At 36.2% G+C, this 18,126-nt stretch overlaps 1 protein-coding gene across 1 annotated transcript in view; it reads right to left on the reverse strand.

The window, feature by feature from the left end:
- Nucleotides 1-2,195: 2,195 nt before the first annotated feature.
- Nucleotides 2,196-18,126, reverse strand: part of TRIM23 (tripartite motif containing 23) — a 29,278-nt gene continuing 13,347 nt past the window's right edge. Inside the window, exons 5-11 of the mRNA XM_090276316.1 lie at nt 17,923-18,105; nt 16,082-16,297; nt 12,936-13,070; nt 8,329-8,458; nt 7,703-7,813; nt 6,406-6,530; nt 2,196-3,002 (exon numbers count right to left, since the gene is read on the reverse strand). Of these exons, the coding sequence (XP_090132442.1) occupies nt 2,823-3,002; nt 6,406-6,530; nt 7,703-7,813; nt 8,329-8,458; nt 12,936-13,070; nt 16,082-16,297; nt 17,923-18,105 (1,080 nt within the window). The 3' untranslated portion in view covers nt 2,196-2,822. The remainder of the gene's footprint in view (nt 3,003-6,405; nt 6,531-7,702; nt 7,814-8,328; nt 8,459-12,935; nt 13,071-16,081; nt 16,298-17,922; nt 18,106-18,126) is intronic.

Raw genomic sequence — 18,126 nt, forward strand, 5'->3', positions numbered from 1 at the left:
CCAATGTCTTTTTTTTGAAAGCATGTTTTAAATGATTAGCAAGAAACTATCTGACGTTTATTAGTCCTTTTCATTCATTCATAGGACAAAAGTACAGCCATCTTCTTCCCTGTTCCTACTTTGCAAATTGAGTAGTGCAATGTTACTTTCTTTTAGCAATATTAGTTTAAAGGCTACAGTTAAGTTTCCAAGTCATTTTCTAAAACCATTATTTAAAATGCTATGCTCTCGCCCTGACTGGTGGGGCTCAGTGGGTTGGGCATTGTTCCACAAACTAAAATACAGCTAGTTCCGTTCCCTGTCAGGGCACATGCATAGGTTGGGGGGTGCATGCAAGAGGCGACAGACTGATCGATGTTTCTCTCCCTCTCTTTCTCCCTCCCTCTCTAAAAATAAATAAATAAAATCCTTAAAAAGTAAACAATATGCTATGTTCTCAAATGAAACGTTAAATTTACAATTTTAAAAATACTTTGTTCAATGCAAAATTCTAGCTCTTTTCAAAATACTAGTTATAATACTCATTTAAATGTGACAGTTTCTAAATCTTTAATAAACTACACCTCAAATTTGACATGTGAGTCCCGACCCTATTTTGTTTCTTCTAAGCACCACACAAATATGACTTTAAACTGATTACTAGCACTACTACTAGATAGATGGTTCAAGAAACAGAATCTTTAGAATAATGATAGGACTTCTATAAAAGGATTTTAACATTTTATTGCTGTCTATACTGATCATATGTGTAGTCTGGTGATTATAAAGCATTCCAGATTTATAGACCTGGGCTATACACTTGAAAAACCTGCTTTACATAAATCATACAGTAATATGTAGGCCTAATACAGAAATTCAAAGCTAGGAATCAAATCCTAATAGACTATATTTAAAATGTCTATCTCATTCTTAAATCTGACACTTCCCAGAGGCAGCTAGCACAATCTTAGCTATCAGTACTAAAATAATACAACCACAAATAGTAATAACAGCCTAAGAAAAATATTTCTTAAAAAGAGATTACACAGAAACACCACTATTATGTACATTATAATCCAGTCCAAGCACAATTTTTAAATTGTATTTAGTAATATGCTGAGAATGTGAATTACAAAGTTTAACAAAATTGGTGAAATAAACTTAATAATTTACAAGAAAAGCAAGTTTACATATAAGTGTTAGACATTTTTCGTTCAGATACCTAGTAGAGAAAATAGGTCAAGGGCTCACAGGCAAATGTAACACCTTCCCCCCCCCACACAATTATTGCAATCAGTCCATTATTAAATAATTTAATTCAGAAGTATTACTTTTAGCACAAACTACACTTGTAACAGCATTAACTTTTACTTGAAAAATAAAGGACAATATAATTATATTTACTTATTTACACATTGCCCATAACACCAGTGGACTTTTTTTAATGCTTTGTTTTCTAAAGGTTTTGTTGTTTTTCAACAACCAAAAATACATTTGAAGAGCGTGAACCAAAACAGTACCACCAAGTCACATTTTGTCATTAGACATCAATGTCCTCACAGTAGTTCAACTAAGATTTATGATTCAATTTCATCCTAAAATATAAAAAGTACTTTTTAAAAACAATGAAGTCCAATCTAGCTATGTTTAAATATAACAAAGTGTGCTACCATAATTAGGGAATATCTTAAAAAATGAAAAACAGTAAAAGCACAAAAATTTTAGACTTTTACACACAACACTGAATAATAAATGTAAACCTTTTCAACGTTTCTTCTTTTCCTTCCTTGGACATGCTTTTTCTCTTAACTTTTTAAGGCCTTGTAACAGAGAGCCTTGATCATGTTTTATTGTCAAGATAAATGCACTTATTTTGGGAAAATATCTCCACTGTTTAATTGACTTCTCTTAAGGTGAAGGTAGTTTTCTACTTAGATGTCTTTTTTTAATATAAAGCCAACCCTAGTTCTTACTACCTTTTATATATAGTGATTCTCACTAAGAATGCAATATTATTTTTAAAAGAAACACTAAACATTATCTTAAATATGCTGAAAAAATAGGAAGACCAATTTAGAACTCTGACCTAGGAAATAATGCATCCAGGTTCAGCCCTGGAAATGGGTCTTTTCGTAAGTGAATATCAACTAGAACACCTCAGACTTTCACAGTTTTATTATTATTAATTCTTCAGGTTAGTACTCATTTGACAGGCTTAGTTAGGCAACATTTCATTCTGACTCAATGGGTTTTATACAAAATGCTTTAGGAGAAATTTTTAATAAAACTGTATAAAATATTAATTTTCTATAGCTTATAGTCTTAGTATTAAAGGCATTCTGTTATACTAAAGATAAAAGTAACCTAGTACCCAAAGATGCAATTTGTGTATTCTATTTCATTAAGTCATTGCCATTCTTACTACTGAATAATGCCAAATTCAGTGAAAAGTCAAGTTAAAGAAGCTATGCTTCACTTGCTTCACACAAAGGTTCCATTAGGCACTCAGCAGTAAGAAGATACCTTCACTTACCCTTCTCTAACTATTTTTTCCCTAATAGATGGTCACATATAATCTGAAAAACTCAAATAACAAATGTACATTTTTAAAAATAGGATACTTAAAAAAACCTTTTTAATCCAATTTAATCTACTCAATTAGATATTTAAATTTTGCTACAGAATAATATTTTTAAAAGCAATATTGTACTGCTCTCCCAATCCAATATTCCTTTTACATACATATTCTAAATCAACTATCTTGAGATGTAGAATTTCTTATAACATGTTATGTGCAAAATAACTCTTCACCACAAAACTTGAAACAACCTTTGTATGTATAATCACGCAACATCCAATACTCCAGCGGCCACAAGCTGCCGTGACAGCCAGTCCAACCCTTCATACAGTCCCATACCACTTCGAGCATCACAGCCCTGGATATACCAGCTACGGCCACAGCACAGTTTATGAAGACTGAGAAGTTCAGTCATTTCTTCTACTGAAAGAGCTCCAGCAACATCCTGAAAGATATATGCACATGAGAATTTTTTAAGAATCAGTCCATCAATATTATCATTTTTCTAATTATTACCATTTATAAAGATTTTTTTTGGCTTGGTGCTGATGAACTCCTTCCTTAAAAAATTGTTTATTACAGTTGTCCCGTTTTTCCCCCGTTGTTCTCCCTTTTCCTGCCTACCCCCTCTTCTCCCACAGTCAATCTCCGCCCTGTTGTTCATGTCCACGACTAGACCCTTTCCCTTCTTTCCCCACTTCTCTCCCTCCCCCCTCCACTCTGATCACTGTCAGTCTGTTCCTTGTTTCCATGCCTCTGATTCTAGTTTGCTCATTTGTTTATTTTGTTCATTTGGTTCCTGTAATAGGTGATATCATATGGTGTTTATCTTTTGCCGCCTGGCATATTTAACTAAGCATAATACTCTCCAGTTCCATCCATGTTGTTGCAAATGGTAGGAGTTCCTTCTTTCTCTCTGCTGCATAGTATTCCACTGTGTAAATGTACCACAGTTTTTTGATCCACTCATCTTCTGATGGGCACTTAAGCTGTTTCCAGGACTTGGCTGTTGTAAATAGTGCTGCTATGAACATAGGGGTGCATAGGTTCTTCTGAACTGGTGTTTCAGGATTCTTAGGGTATAATCCCAGCAGTGAAATTACTGGATCCAAAGGCAGTTCCATTTTTAGTTTTTTGAGGAAATTCCATACTGTTCTCCACAGGCTGCACCAGTCTGCATTCCTAACAACAGAGCACTAGGGTTTCCTTTTCTCCACATCCTCGCCAGCACTTGTTGTTTGTTAAAGAATTTTACTGGCACCATTCTAACCAAAGCCTAATCTAAAAACCTAGATTCACCTTTCAGTAATTATTCTGAAATTAGTAAGACTAGAAAAAATTAGTTTTTACTAAAATCACTTATTATACATAGTTTAAAAGAACAGCCTTACAACAAAATCAATAAAAGTCATGAAGCCTGAATGAAAGGTACTGCCGCAGTCATTTTAATACATCAGTTTAAAAGAAAAATTAATCTGTATATAATTTTTAAATAGCTTTAATATATATATGGGTTTATAAAACAAAGAGTTTATTAAACTACTACTATTCTGAACACTCCTGAACACCCCTACTTCCCAGAAGCAACCATTAGTAATAACTGTTCATATTTTTCCAGATTAGTAATAATTGTTCATATTTTTCCAGAAAATTCCCATGCACAAATTGGAACATACTCGTTTTTGGGGTTTTTACTTAACACACATGTTGACTATAGATATCTTTCCACTATCAGAACAAACAGAGAGTCTACATTATTTTTAACTGTACGCACTGAATTCTGTTGTGTAAGTGCAACAAGATTTTCTTTACCAGTCCTATACTGAATATTCATATTAAAGTTGTATGCTTATGTGCTATTATAAATACATATATATATATATATATATATATATTTTTTTTTTTTTTTTTTTTTAATAGACATACAAGGTCTGGAAAAAGTCCAGCCATTGTTACTATAACTAAAACAGTTTGCTTGATACTGATGTAACCTGGTAGCCAAGGAGAGTGGACTGGAATGCACATGCATGAACAATGATGACTTCACTATACTAGTCAGTGGGGGTGGTAGTTGCCACCGAGTGAGCATGTGTTCTTTGTGGCCATTGCATTCAAAATGACTGAGTGGAGCAATGAACCTGCATCAAGTTTTGCATTAAGCTTCAACATTCCTCGGTGGAAAATATATGGATGATTCAGAAGGCTGAAGCTATTGGCAACTGATGATTGGCAGCTTTATCACAACAACAGGCCTGCTCATGTGTCACGTCTCATGCAATTTTTTTGTGAGACATCAAATCACCCATGTGACTCAGCACCTCCTACAGCCCAGATTTGGTGCCTGGTGATTTCTGGCTATTCCCAAACCTAAAATCACCTTTGAAAGGGAAGAGATTTCAGGCCATCGAGATTCAGAAAAATAAGGTGGGGCAGCTGATGGAAATTAGGAGACCTGTGTGAGGTCCCAAGATGCTACTTTGAAGGGAACTGAGGTGTCATTGTCCTATGTACAATGTTTCTTGTATCTCTTCTTTAGTAAGTGTCTCTATTTTTCACATTGCATGGCTGGATACCTTCTGAACAGATCTTGTAAATTTGCAAAAGTATCTACCTGTACGATAACCTTAGGATATTTGTCTGTAGGATATATTACTAGAGGTAGAATTGCAGGGTAAGGCATTGACAGGTATTGCCATATTGTTCTCTAAGAAAAATGTCTCTGTTTAATAACCACATCACAGTGTATGTTAGTCTGAGCATTATCAAAGATTTTTGTCTTTCACAATATGATAGTTGGAAAATGGTATTTCACTTTGTCCTATTTGTATGTCTTTAATCATAAGTACAGCAAAGCATATCAGCTTTTTTTTTTGGCCTTTTTCTTTTTTTAAGGGGAAAACCCTATATTCCTCATCTTACTCCTCCGTATGACATTTAAGCCGCTCTCTGCACTTTTCATCCTCCTAGAAACTTAGGCACAAGATCTATGACTCTTCCACTATTCCTGTCCTTCATCCTCCCCATTTGCTCACCAAATTCTAACAATTCTACTGTTATAAAATGTCTTCAGTCTGCTTCCACCTATCTATTCCTTTAAACAGGGATCTTGTTAACTCTCTCAACTGAATTACTGCAGCAATTTACTGCATTTTCCTGTCTCTAGCTTCTTGCCCCTAATTAATTCTACATCCTAGCCCCAGGATTACAGTAGTAAAACACTAATGTGATTTTATAACCAACTAGTCCAAAAACCTGATGGTTCTCCTTTGCTCACTGAAAAAAAAACTTAAATTTCTCAGTATGGTACAGTCAGGCCTTCACAATGTAGCATCTGTTATTCTAGGTTTTCTTCATCCTCTACCTGCTCCTCACATATGGGTCCATTCCATGTGCCCGAAATATACTTTCATTTTCTCTGCCTACAATGTTCTTTCCTTCATAATACTGACTCAAAGTTTTATCCATAATTTCAACCCAAGTCCTACTTTTTTATAAATCTTACAAGATGTCTCCTTTAGAACTATGCTCCCTCTAATTTGCCATAACATTTTGTTAATATTATTGAAGTTACTTACCAATTCTCTTTGTATTATAATCTCATATATATTCACTTACATGTTTACTTACTTACATTGAAGTTTCCAGAAAGCATCAACTACCTTATTTTTTTTTTCCAATACTCCAAGGTAAAAAACACAGCACTTCCCACATAGATTGTACTCAGAATATATAGCAGAAACTTCATAAGTATCAACTAATTATTTCCTTTTTAACATCTTTCCAGCCAACTTATGATGTGAAATGCACAAGACTACTAAAATAAGTATTCTAAAATAAAAACGTGTTACCTGTTTATTAGCAAAAATCAGAAGCAAAGCATCTCGGAGTTCTTTTTCCGTTAACAACTTTGCAAGTTCACTGTGTGCTTCATTAACTCTGTCTCTGTGACTGCTATCAACAACAAATACAACAGCTACCAACAAAATAACAAAAAATATTCAGTCAGTTACCTATTAAGTTTCAGTAAATGGAAAAATATTTTAATGCCCCCATTATTACTAATTTTACAGAAAGGCTGCCTATTATTATAGAAGCAATAATTAATGGTGTTATCTCAAACACATCATATAACTTTTCAGCTTTCATTTCCCCTTCTATAACAAGATTTACACTTGCTCTACCAAACACGAATTGCTATGAATATCAACTGACATTTTCTCGTAATGACTGAAAATATACTTGTCATGATCTACCTAGTGATGCTACTTCTTCTTTGATTACTACTTCTTTTACCAAAAGATAGTTCTTTAAAAAAAAATAAATCACCATCTTTATCTTTCCAAAGTAGTCTTTCTAGGTGACTAGCACAGCACTTTCCACATAGACTATACTCAAAAAGACACAGTAAAACTACATAAGTTATCTATTGAATGGACACTTTTTTGGAATCTTTCCAGCTCCTTTATGGGAGCTAAACATTCCCAGAGTTTTAACCATTCCTCATGAACAAAATTCCATTTTTTTCCTATTAATCACTGGCTCATACTAAATGCAGTATCAAAAATCCCAAAGTAAAAATAATTAGTCTCTCTTCTAGGTGGAAAGTAGGATGACATGTGGAATAGGTGGTATAAACATAAGCTTCATGTTGGGGTACAGGAGGCAAAAGTGTAGAATAAATGCTAGGTGATATAATACTTTGCTCAAAAGCAAACCACTGGATGTCTTTCTGTAGATAACTGTGAATGGAAATGGAGCTATTAAGGTACTGCAATGGATAAATGTTGAATTAACAGAACTATACATCTCAAATTCTACTATACAATACTGCCAGCATACCCATGAACTAGTAATATACTTTAACTGTTAAGAGCAGCAGGAAGTAAGTACTCTTAACTGCACACATATCTAAGCTAAGTATTGTTTTTTATGCTACAATTATGGTTTTTCATGAAATATACCAAAGTACATACCCCCGTCTTTCTACCTTCATTTTTTTAATGTGGGGCTGGCCGCCAATATTTAAAGGTATATTCAGTATTTAATGAAGGCTTAAATTATCAGCTTTACTAATTAAATCCATATACTGAAAACTGGCATCCTAAAATTCTGAAAAATTAAGATGTCATTTTTTTTCCCTCTTACCTTGGGTATTGAGGTAATAATGTTTCCACAATGGTCTTAATTTGTGTTTTCCACCTACATCCCAAATAGTGAACTTTAGGTTTTTATATTCTACAGTTTCCACATTAAAACCTGTTTTAAAGAAGAGTTACTTTAATACTGAACTTTTTCCAGTGAATGACACACCAAACATAAGGCAAACTCCCTGTTTATAACTGTGACTTACAAATCATCTTCACACAGCAGTATCTATCACTGCCCACCAACTCCACTCCTAATACACCTTCATGGGGCATGGACACCTTTATCAGTTCTTAGCCCTCTAAAGCTTCACCAGGGTCCTTAGACCTTGAAACCCAAGTACCTACCAACCCTGCACCACTTCTACCCCTTCACCCCTAACCCTCAGCCAGAGTCACCAATCCTTTATTCCTTCCAACTGTCCCACCAATCTCTGTTCCTTCTGATTACCCTTCAGTCCCAGACACTGAATCTTGCTTTTTCCTTTGAAATGCTGACATCTTAGTACCAGAAAAAAACCTATCTCCATGCCAAACTGGCATAAAATAAGATCCCAAAAACTCAGCTGTAAGCTAGGTTTTGTTAATAAAAGGTCCATTAAGGTAAAAAGCAATACTCATACTCACCTATTGTTGGAATAGGCTGCATAAACTCATCCTGTTTTAACTTAAACAATATAGTAGTTTTTCCAGCGCCATCTAATCCTAATGTAACAACTCGAATTTCCATTTTTGGTCCGATGTGAACTCTATTGTCCTATAATTAAAAAGAATTTTTAAATCTTTTAATTTTGATATGGAATTAGAAAGCATTAAGATTTTACTTATATTTATAAAATGCCATTGTTAATTATTCCTCCTACTCATTCCTCAATGCACTGAAATCTGAGAAATCTGAGTTGTATTCCCTAAAATACCCTGAATCTGATCTCAAGAGAGAAGAATCACTAGTTGCTATATGTCTTAGTAAAACTGACTACTTTGCTTTTGTATAAATAAAAAAGAAATATATCCACTTTGTTGAGATGTTTTTTAGCTCAACTGAATCTTCTTTAAATAAGGGTTTTTATGCTATTCTATCAGACAAAATAGACTTTACATGAGAAACCATTATAAGAGAAAGAACATCATTATTTAATGAGAAAAGGGTAAATTTACAAAGAGGATATAACAATTATAAATAGTAGTTGGATTATAAATATATGGGTGAAAGCCCTAACCATGAGACCTAAAACTATTAAACTCCTAAAAGAAAACATAGGGGAAAAGCTTAATAACATTGGATCGCACAATGATTTCATCAGTATGACTCCAAAAGTACAGTCAGCAAAAGCAAAAGCAAGTGGACTGTATCTATCTTTAAAACTTTTATGATCAAAGAACACAGTCAACAGAGTGAAGAAGCAACCTAGGAAGTGGGAAAAAATATTTGCAAATCATATATCTGATAATGGATTCATATCCAGAATACACAGAGACCTACAACTCAACAACAAAAAATCAAATTACTTGATGAAAAAACAAGCCTAGGGCTTACACAAAATTTCTCCAAAGAATATGTATGATGGCCAGAAACCATATACAAAAATGCTCAATATCACTAACCATCAGAGAAATGCAAATCAAAATCATAAGGAAATATCGCCTCATACCCATTAGGATAGCTAGTACCCCCCAAAAAAAACCAGAAGAAAAAACCCAAAACCAAAAACCCAAAAATAACAAGTGATGGTAACACTGTAGAGAAATTACAATGTGGATTGATGATGGCATTATAATATGGTGCTACCACTACGGAAAACATTACTGGCATTTTCTCAGAAAATTAAAAACTGAACTATCAATATACATCCAAAAGAATTGACAGCAAAATCTCAAAGAGATATTTGCACACCTATTTGCACGGCAGCACTATTCACAACAGCTAAGAGGTTTAAGTAACCCTAATGTCCTTCAATAAATGACTGGATAAACAAAATGTGGTATATGCAAACAACTGTCACATTCTATGACATAACCTTTGAGGACACTGTGCTAAATGAAATAACCCAGTCACAAAGAGATAAATACTGTATGATTCCACTTACATGAAGTATTTAGAATAACCAAATACAAAGAAACAAAGTCATCAGGAGCTGGTAAGGTAGGGGATAAGGGGAGTTATTGTTTATAAGGCAAAGTTTCAGTTTTGCAAAATGAAAAATTTCCAGAGATCTGTTTCATGTTGTGAATTTACTTAACAATACTAAACTGTACACTTAAAAATGCCTAAGCTGGTAAATCTTATATTGTGTTTTTTCACACACAGAAAAATATGATACATCCTCACAACAGTATACCTTGCAGCTATAAAAAGGAACAGAAAATGTCACTGTCTACTGCTATGGAGTATTCTCCAGGATATACACTTAAGTGAAAAGGACAAGGTGGAAAAATATATATGGTATTCTATATTTAAATGCAGGGAGTGTGGAGACAAATATATAAAAATATTTCTCTTTATATTTTTAAATGATTAATAAAATTAAGAAAAAATCCTTAATGGTTTTTTTATGGGAAAGGGAGGAAATATGGGGCCAGGATAGAACCTAGGCTGCTCTGAATGAACCTTGCTTTGTAGAGTTGACTCTGGACCATGTAAATGTTACACATAATTATAAAACAATATTAAAAAATTTTAAAGCCTATAAAAATAGAAAGCAAAATGGGACACATGAACCTTTTTAAGTTAGGGGAATCCACTTTAAAAGAGATTAAATACATCAAACAGATAGAGGCCTTTTCTGGATTCAGCCTCAAAAAATAAAGGAACTTAAAACAAAAATTTTTAACAATCTGGGAAATCTGAATACTAACTGGATAATGGATAGTATTAGAGATTTATTATTAAATCTACTAGGTGTGGTAACAGCATTTTGTTTTTAAAAAGGAGTCCTTACCTTTTAGAAATATACATGTAAACATTTCATAGATGAAATAATATGGTGTTGGGATGAAAAATGTTGGGATTTATTTCAAAATAACCTGGAAGACGGCAGAAAGAAAAGGGAATGTGGAAAGGGGGAATGAAATTTAAAAGTTTTCAACTGTTAAAGTGAGTGATGGGAACAGGGAGATTCTTTATACCCCTATTTTACATGAAAAAAATTTTTAATCCTATGATTCATGAATTTTTTTTTAAGTATACTTTATTGATTATGCTATTACAGTTGTCCCAATTTTTTCCTCTTTGCCCCCCTCTGCCCAGTACCTCCCTTCCCTATAGCAATCCCCACCCTCCTTTAGTTCATGTCCATGGGTCAGGCATATAAGTTCTTTGGTTTCTCCATTTCCTATACTATTCTTAATGTCCCCGTTTATTTTATACCTACCAGTTAAGCTTCTTGATCCCTGCACCTTTTCCCCTATTCTCCTCCTTTCCCCTCCCCACTGACAACTTTCCACATGACCTCCGTATCTATGGTTCTGTTCTTATTCTCGTTGCTTGCTTAGTTTGCTTTCTTTTTAGATTCATTTGTTGATAGTTATGAGTTTGTTGTCATTTTAGTGTTCATAGTTTTGATCTTCTTTTTCTTTAATGTGTCTCTTTAACATTTCCTGTAATAATGACTTGGTGATGATGAACTCCTTTAGCTTTACTTTGTCTGCGAAACACTTTATCTGCCCTTCCATTCTAAATGATAGCTTTGTTGGATAGAGTAATTTTGGTTGAAGGCCTTTGCTATTCATCACTTTGAATACTTCTTGCCAGTCTCTTCTTGCCTGTAACGTTTCTTTTGAGAAATCAGCTGATGGCCTTATGGGAACAATATTGTAGGTAACTCTCTGCTTTTCCCTTCCTGCTTTTAAGATTCTCTCTTTATCTTGAACCTCTGGCATTTTAATTATGATGTGTCTTGGTGTGGTCCTCTTTGGGTCGAACTTGTTTGGGACTCTGTGCTTCATGGACTTATATGTCTATTTCCTTTGCCAAATTAGGGAAGTTTTCCTTCATTATTTTTTCAAATAAGTTTTCAACTTCTTGCTTTCTTTTCTCCTTCTGGCACCCCTATGATTCAGACATTGGCGTGTTTAAAATTGTCCCAGAGGTTCCTAGCCTCCCCTTGCTTTTTCAATTCTTGTTTCTTCTTTTTGTTCTGGTTGACTGTTTATTTCTTCCTTATGTTCCAAATTGTTGATATGAACCCCGGCTTCCTTCCCTTCACCATTGGTTTTGTGTGGATTTTTCTTCATTTCACTTAGTATAGCCTTCATTTCTTCCCTTATGTGTTTGTGGTACTCAAGCATGTCTGTCAAGTCTGTGACGATCATTATCACCAGTGTTTTGAAGTCTGTGTCTGTTAGGTTGGCTATCTCCTCCTCAGTAAGTTCTCCCACTGGAGCCTTGATCTTCCCCCCTTTTGGGCCTTACTTCTGTCTCCTCAACTTGAGAGCTTCCTCTGTTTGCCTCTGTGTCTTAGGCAGAGCTGTTGCACCTGTTATGTTGCAAAGGGTGGAGCCTTAAATATTTGTCAGTGTGGGACTATACGTTTCACCACCTAGTGGCACTGTGTAGGGGAGGGGTCAGAGAGGGAACAATGCCACTTCCTCAGCACTCACCCCTTTTCCTATCACTTCACCTACTTCCTGTATGTGACAGGTGTCCCTCCCTCTAGCTGTTGCCCTGGTGGTGGTTCCCAGAGTGGGTGGGTTTGTGGACATTCTAGGACTGGGGGGCCTCTAAACAGACTCTCATGAGAGACAGGCAGTTTTTTCCTCCTCCAGCCCCTACTGGTTTGCATAGTCAGAAGCAATGAGGCTTTATTTTCCCAGCACTGGATCCATGAGCTGTGCAATCTGGCCTGGGACTGGGATTGCTCTCTCAGTGTCACTCCCGGCTTTTATGTGTGACTGCTCTTTTCGATGACCAGCCACCACCACTGCCACAGCTGCCACACAGTGACCTCTCCACCCAGCTCTACCTGTCTGGATAAGTATTGATTCTTTATATCTTTGTTTATTACACTTCCATGCCGTTTGATTTTCTGGTAGTTCTGGTTGTTTTTGGTTTTGCTGTAGATGTAATGCTTTTTATGGCTGTGGAAGGAGGCAAAACATGTCTACCTATGCCTCCATCTTGGCTGGAAGTACCCTGATTCATGAATTTCTTAGTTGTCTTTTCAAGCTAATTATCATGAATGTAAACAATTATGATTAGTGAGAAAAGAAACCTAAAATGAAGTACAGTACCTTACCTTTGTAAAAGTGACAGGGATGCTAGCATCCAATTGAATATGATCTGCAACTTCTGTAAACTGCTGTTGCTGTTTTTGCAATGTTTCCAGTAACCTTGTAATTTCTTGTTTTGCCAAGACAACTCTACAATCATCCTAGGAAAGAGAAGGTAGTATTTCTTGTAAATAGTTAAAGAAACAAGGAAAAAAGAGATGTCATCAAAACTCATCAACATTCCAGTTTTCAAAGTTAACTTATATGTAAATTTGAGTACCATAAATATAATCAGCATTAATAAATAATTTAAGAACCTATCAACAGAATAAATAAATTGTGGTATATTCACAAATGCGACACTATATACCACTATGAAAAAGAGCCACAATTGCATGTGATGATATGAATTTTACAAATGTAATGTAGAATATAAGTAGAAATGACTCACTTCTGGTCAAGATGGAGGCATAGGTAGACAGGTTTAGTCTCCTCGCACAACCACAGAAAGCATTAAAACCAGATCTCAAAAACAAATAACAACCAGAACCATCAGATAATCGAGCTACATGGAAGTCCGAGAACCAAGAATTTAAAGAAGCCACATTCATCCAGATGGGTAGCAGGGGCAGAGGCACAAAGACGAGGCAGAGAGTCAATGTGGCTGGGACAAGCAACAGTGGCATAATAGATGGCCCCACATTCACATGTAATGGATAAAATTCAGGAGGGACAACCTGGGAGTGAGCGATCCCAGCCCAGGCCAGACTGCATAGCCTTCGGTTCGAGCACTGGGAAGATAAATACCCATTACCTCTGGTGTACAAACCAGAGAAGGTTGGAGCAGTGGAAGAAGCTGCTGGATTTTCGCTGCTTAAAGGGCCCGCATGGTCTTAGCATGTAAGCAAACCCCAGGACAGCAATTAGAAGGGTACCAATCATATATGAGAAGGGGATTAAGTGACTGAACACAGGGCGAGAGCAGAGCAAATCACCAGAAGCCAGGCAGTGGCACCGTCCCCTTTCTGAGCCCCCACCACAAACAGACCTACAAAGTGATGAAGTGGGAAGCCTTGCCCAGGTAATTACCTAAGGCTCCGCCCACACAATTTACAGGTGCCTTTGCTAAATATGCCATACTATTAAGACTGGGTAAAAGCAGCTCTACCTAATACACATAAACAAACACCTGCTAACTAGGTATAGTTATTAACTAGGTAATTGAAAGGATAAAAATCACTCTGAGGTATCATGAAAATAGCTAGCACCTCCAGGGCCGGGGGAATAAATGGGAGATGCTACAAACTTACAGGAGGGGCCTCAGAGAGCTCAAACTCAGATCTCTAAGGAAAACAGTCTCCTCATATGAGGAATGATATTCACAGGGACCCCCAAGTAAATGGGAACCTACAGGAAACCATTTCTACCTTCCAGTCTCTCTTGAGTCCCTACTGTCAGAGGCTAAACTAACATGGAGCCAGCTGGAAAGCAGATAAATGGTTTGTGGAGTTCCAGTCCCAGTATCACAAAGCAGAAGACAGAATAGAATTGAAGCTCAAAGACAACTTAATAAATGACATGCACATCAATTATTACAATTTAATGTGATGAGGACTAAACAACAGCTCAAGAATAATGTGCTTACTGCCTAGCCACATTTATATGTCTAATTAGATATTTGATTTAAGAGCAAAAAACTCCACAATGGTAAAAAGTTTAGCTCTACAATAACCTGAAATCAACAAAATTATTAGCAATTAATCAGTAAAGATAAGGTAGACTGCAGCTTATCAGGAATTCCTAGGGCAATAATTAGCCTTATATTGTCCTATGCAGAACCAAAATAGAAATGACTAAGACTAACATTTTTGTTAGAATAACCTTAAATATAATCTATTTTAAAAGTACCACGGACATGGACAATGGGGTGGGGAATGACTGTGGGAGAAGGGGTGGGCTGCGGGGGGGCAATGGGGGGAAAAATGGGACAAATGTAATAGAAAAACAATAAAATTAAATTTAAAAAATAAAATAAAATAAAAAGTACATTATCTGCAAACTGGGTAACAAAAGGTTTTTGATTACAACCAGCAAAAAACATAGATTTCTGTGACATCAAAGTTAAGAACCACTGAATTAGAGCAGAGATAGATATTACATACTAGATAGGCACCCTCCCCAAAAAAGAGTAAGAGAGAGCTTCAAAGAATAGCAAACATTTGAGCTAGACTTCCAAGAATTACCACTAGCAGAAAAGGAGGATATAAGCCCTCCAAGCAGAAAGACTAGTACATGCTTGACAAAGAAGAGTAAAAGGGCTTGGTATGACCGAGGAATGACAGAAGATAGAGAGGTTCTAGAATCCACATTTTCATGTGGGGAGGTCTCATGAAGGAGAGGATACTGATTTGTAGTGGAGTGATTCAATGTTAGAGACCATATCCTGAGCACAATGTTAATGAATGCAGTAACATACAAGGGGGGGCCTCCAAAAACTGGAATTATCTTCTGGAGGGCAGGCCCCTTGTAGTACAGGCTTCCCCAGCTAGGTGAGTGGTTTAGGAACCCATCTGTATCAGTGTACCAGCTGGCATTGTTATAAGAGGCTGAATTTGGCTTCAGTGAATTTTTTTGAAGACTCTTTCAACACATTTGCCCATTTCATGATGTGTGATTTATGAGTGCATGTGCCCACACCGCGCTCAGTGTTTAGCAGTTTTTGACCTGAAACAGCATAACTCCCATGCCCCACACTCCCTATTCACTGAATCTTGCCCTGAGTGAATTTTTTTTGTTTCCCTGATGAAAAATATCCTTAAAGGGAAATGTTTTGTTCATGTGGAAGAGGTGAAACAAAAAAAGCCAGAAGCACTAAAAGGCATCAAAATCCATGACCTCAAACACTGTGTTCAGCAGTGGAGAAGTCTCAATAAGTGTATTGCATGAAATGGAGAGCACTTTGAGTGTGACTGAAGTTTTAAACATGTAAGAATAAAGACACAATCTTTTATAAATAAGTTCAGGTTTTTGGGGGATGGGGGAGCTCTCCCCAACAAATATAAAAATATTTATTAAAGTAATAAAATAGACTAGTGTGTATCTCTGGTAATTATCTATTAACCTTATAAATTCTCCTCCTTAAACTATGTCCTTCCCATGTTTAAATCCTTACCTGTTGCAAAGTCTTTTCACAATGGAGACAGGCTGTTGAAACCTGGGACAACAAAATAGTCATATCTTCTTGTTGCTGCCTGAGCCAAATCAATTTTTCTCGAACATGAGCATCAACAACGCTTAAAGCCATTTCTTCTTGACGACACAGAGTTTCATGTAGATCAGAAAAATAAGCTCGAATACATGACCGGGCATTCTCTGCAGTACCTGGTATCTAAGAAAATAAAAATAAGTTTTAAACAACAGTAACCATAACAAACATTGTATATGTAAAATAATTAACATTCAAATACCATCTATAGCCTTAAAAATTCTAAAATTTGTATCTCCACACTAGATCTTTCCCCTAGACCACAGTCTTTGGATATCCAATTGTTTAAATGACATCTCCAGCAAAATGGAATACCTAATCTCCATTCTCTCCCACCTGAAACCTAGTCATCTCAATAAATGGCGACTCCATCACTAGAATGTTCAAGGCAAAAAAAAAAAACTGGAGTCATCTTTCACACTTCTTTCATATCCCACAATGAGTCCCTCAGAAAATTCTGTGGACTTCAGAATATATACAGAATGTAATCATGCCTCATCACCTCCACCTCTATCAACCTCACCCAAGCCATCATTATTTCTCACCTGATTATTGTAACAGTATTCTAATTGGACTCACTAAATCTACCCCTGCCCCCTACAATGTATTCTCCACCCAGCAGCTAGAATGATTTTTTAAAATGGTAAGTCAGAAAGATAATTATTCTTTTGCTCAAAACTCTTCATTCCACTCAGAGTGAATGCCAAAGTCCTTTATATGCAGTGTTCAAAGACAGACTCCTTGAAAAAAGGATCTCTGAGCAAGGACCTGAAGGAGGTAAGAAGGGAACTACATGAACATCTTCAGGAAGGACATTCGTGGCAGAAAGAAGAGCAAGTACCTATAAGGCCCTTCCTGACCTCAACTCCTGCTACACTCCCCCCAATAATTCTGTTCTAGCCACACTTAGCCTCTTCACAGTTTCTTAAGCACAGCACACACATTCCAACTTCCAGGCCCTTTCCACTTGCTTCTCTCTGCATAGAATGCTTTTCTCCCAGATATTTGCATGGTTCCCTTTCTCATCTCCTGTAGGTCTTTGCTCAATGTCACCTTCTCAGGGAATGTGTCCTTGAGTGTACACTCCCCCTTTCCCTTATTTTTTTTACAAAGCACCTAACATACTTCTGCCATAAGTATTTTACTTATTTGTTGTCTCTCTCCCCATATTAGAATGTAATCTCTGCGAAAGCAAGAGTTTTTTGACTTGCACAGTGGTGTCTCCTCAGCTAGAACAGTGTCTATCACTTTATGTGTTCAATAAATATTTGCTGAAAGAATGAATAAAATATTTCCACTCCAGCACAACAGTGTCCAATAGAACTTTCTGTGATAATGGACATGTTCTATATCTGTGCTGTCCCATATGGTAGCCCCTAGCTATGTGTACTTGAAATATAGCGAGTGAGCCCTGGCTGGTGTGGCACAGTAGATTGAGCACCAATGTGCAAACTAAATCCCTTCAAATCTCAGTTTAGATATCATGTCTCTGGGAAGTCTTTCCTGATGTACCTAAATCATTGCCTCTCTTACGCACTATCAAAGCATCCTGTACTTCCCCCACAAATTAAAGTCACCACAGTCAGAACTGTCTCTCCATGACAGATTAAAAGTTCCATGAAGACAAGGACTTTGTATAAAAATCATTTCCAATGATTAGTGCAGTATTATTGCTCAATAAATATTAGGAGGTGAAAGGTAAGAAGGGAAAAGCGTAAAAAGGTAAAGAAAATATTAAAAATCCATACATGCTCTGTGTGGGCCATTCCAATTCCATCTTCTACTATTTGTTCTCCTCCCTCAATATGCTGAACGATTCCAACTAATTTTCTGGAATAATCTGAAATTTCCTCAGTGAAGGTCCGTATGCAGTGAGCCATATCTAAAATTGATGCTCGAATCTGGTTAGCTTCTGGTTCCAATACTGAGTGCTATAAAATGCAACATAATTA

The sequence above is a fragment of the Furipterus horrens genome, unplaced genomic scaffold, assembly GCF_987537825.1.
Source record: "Furipterus horrens unplaced genomic scaffold, mFurHor1.1.pri manual_scaffold_5, whole genome shotgun sequence".
Lineage (NCBI taxonomy): Eukaryota > Metazoa > Chordata > Mammalia > Chiroptera > Furipteridae > Furipterus > Furipterus horrens.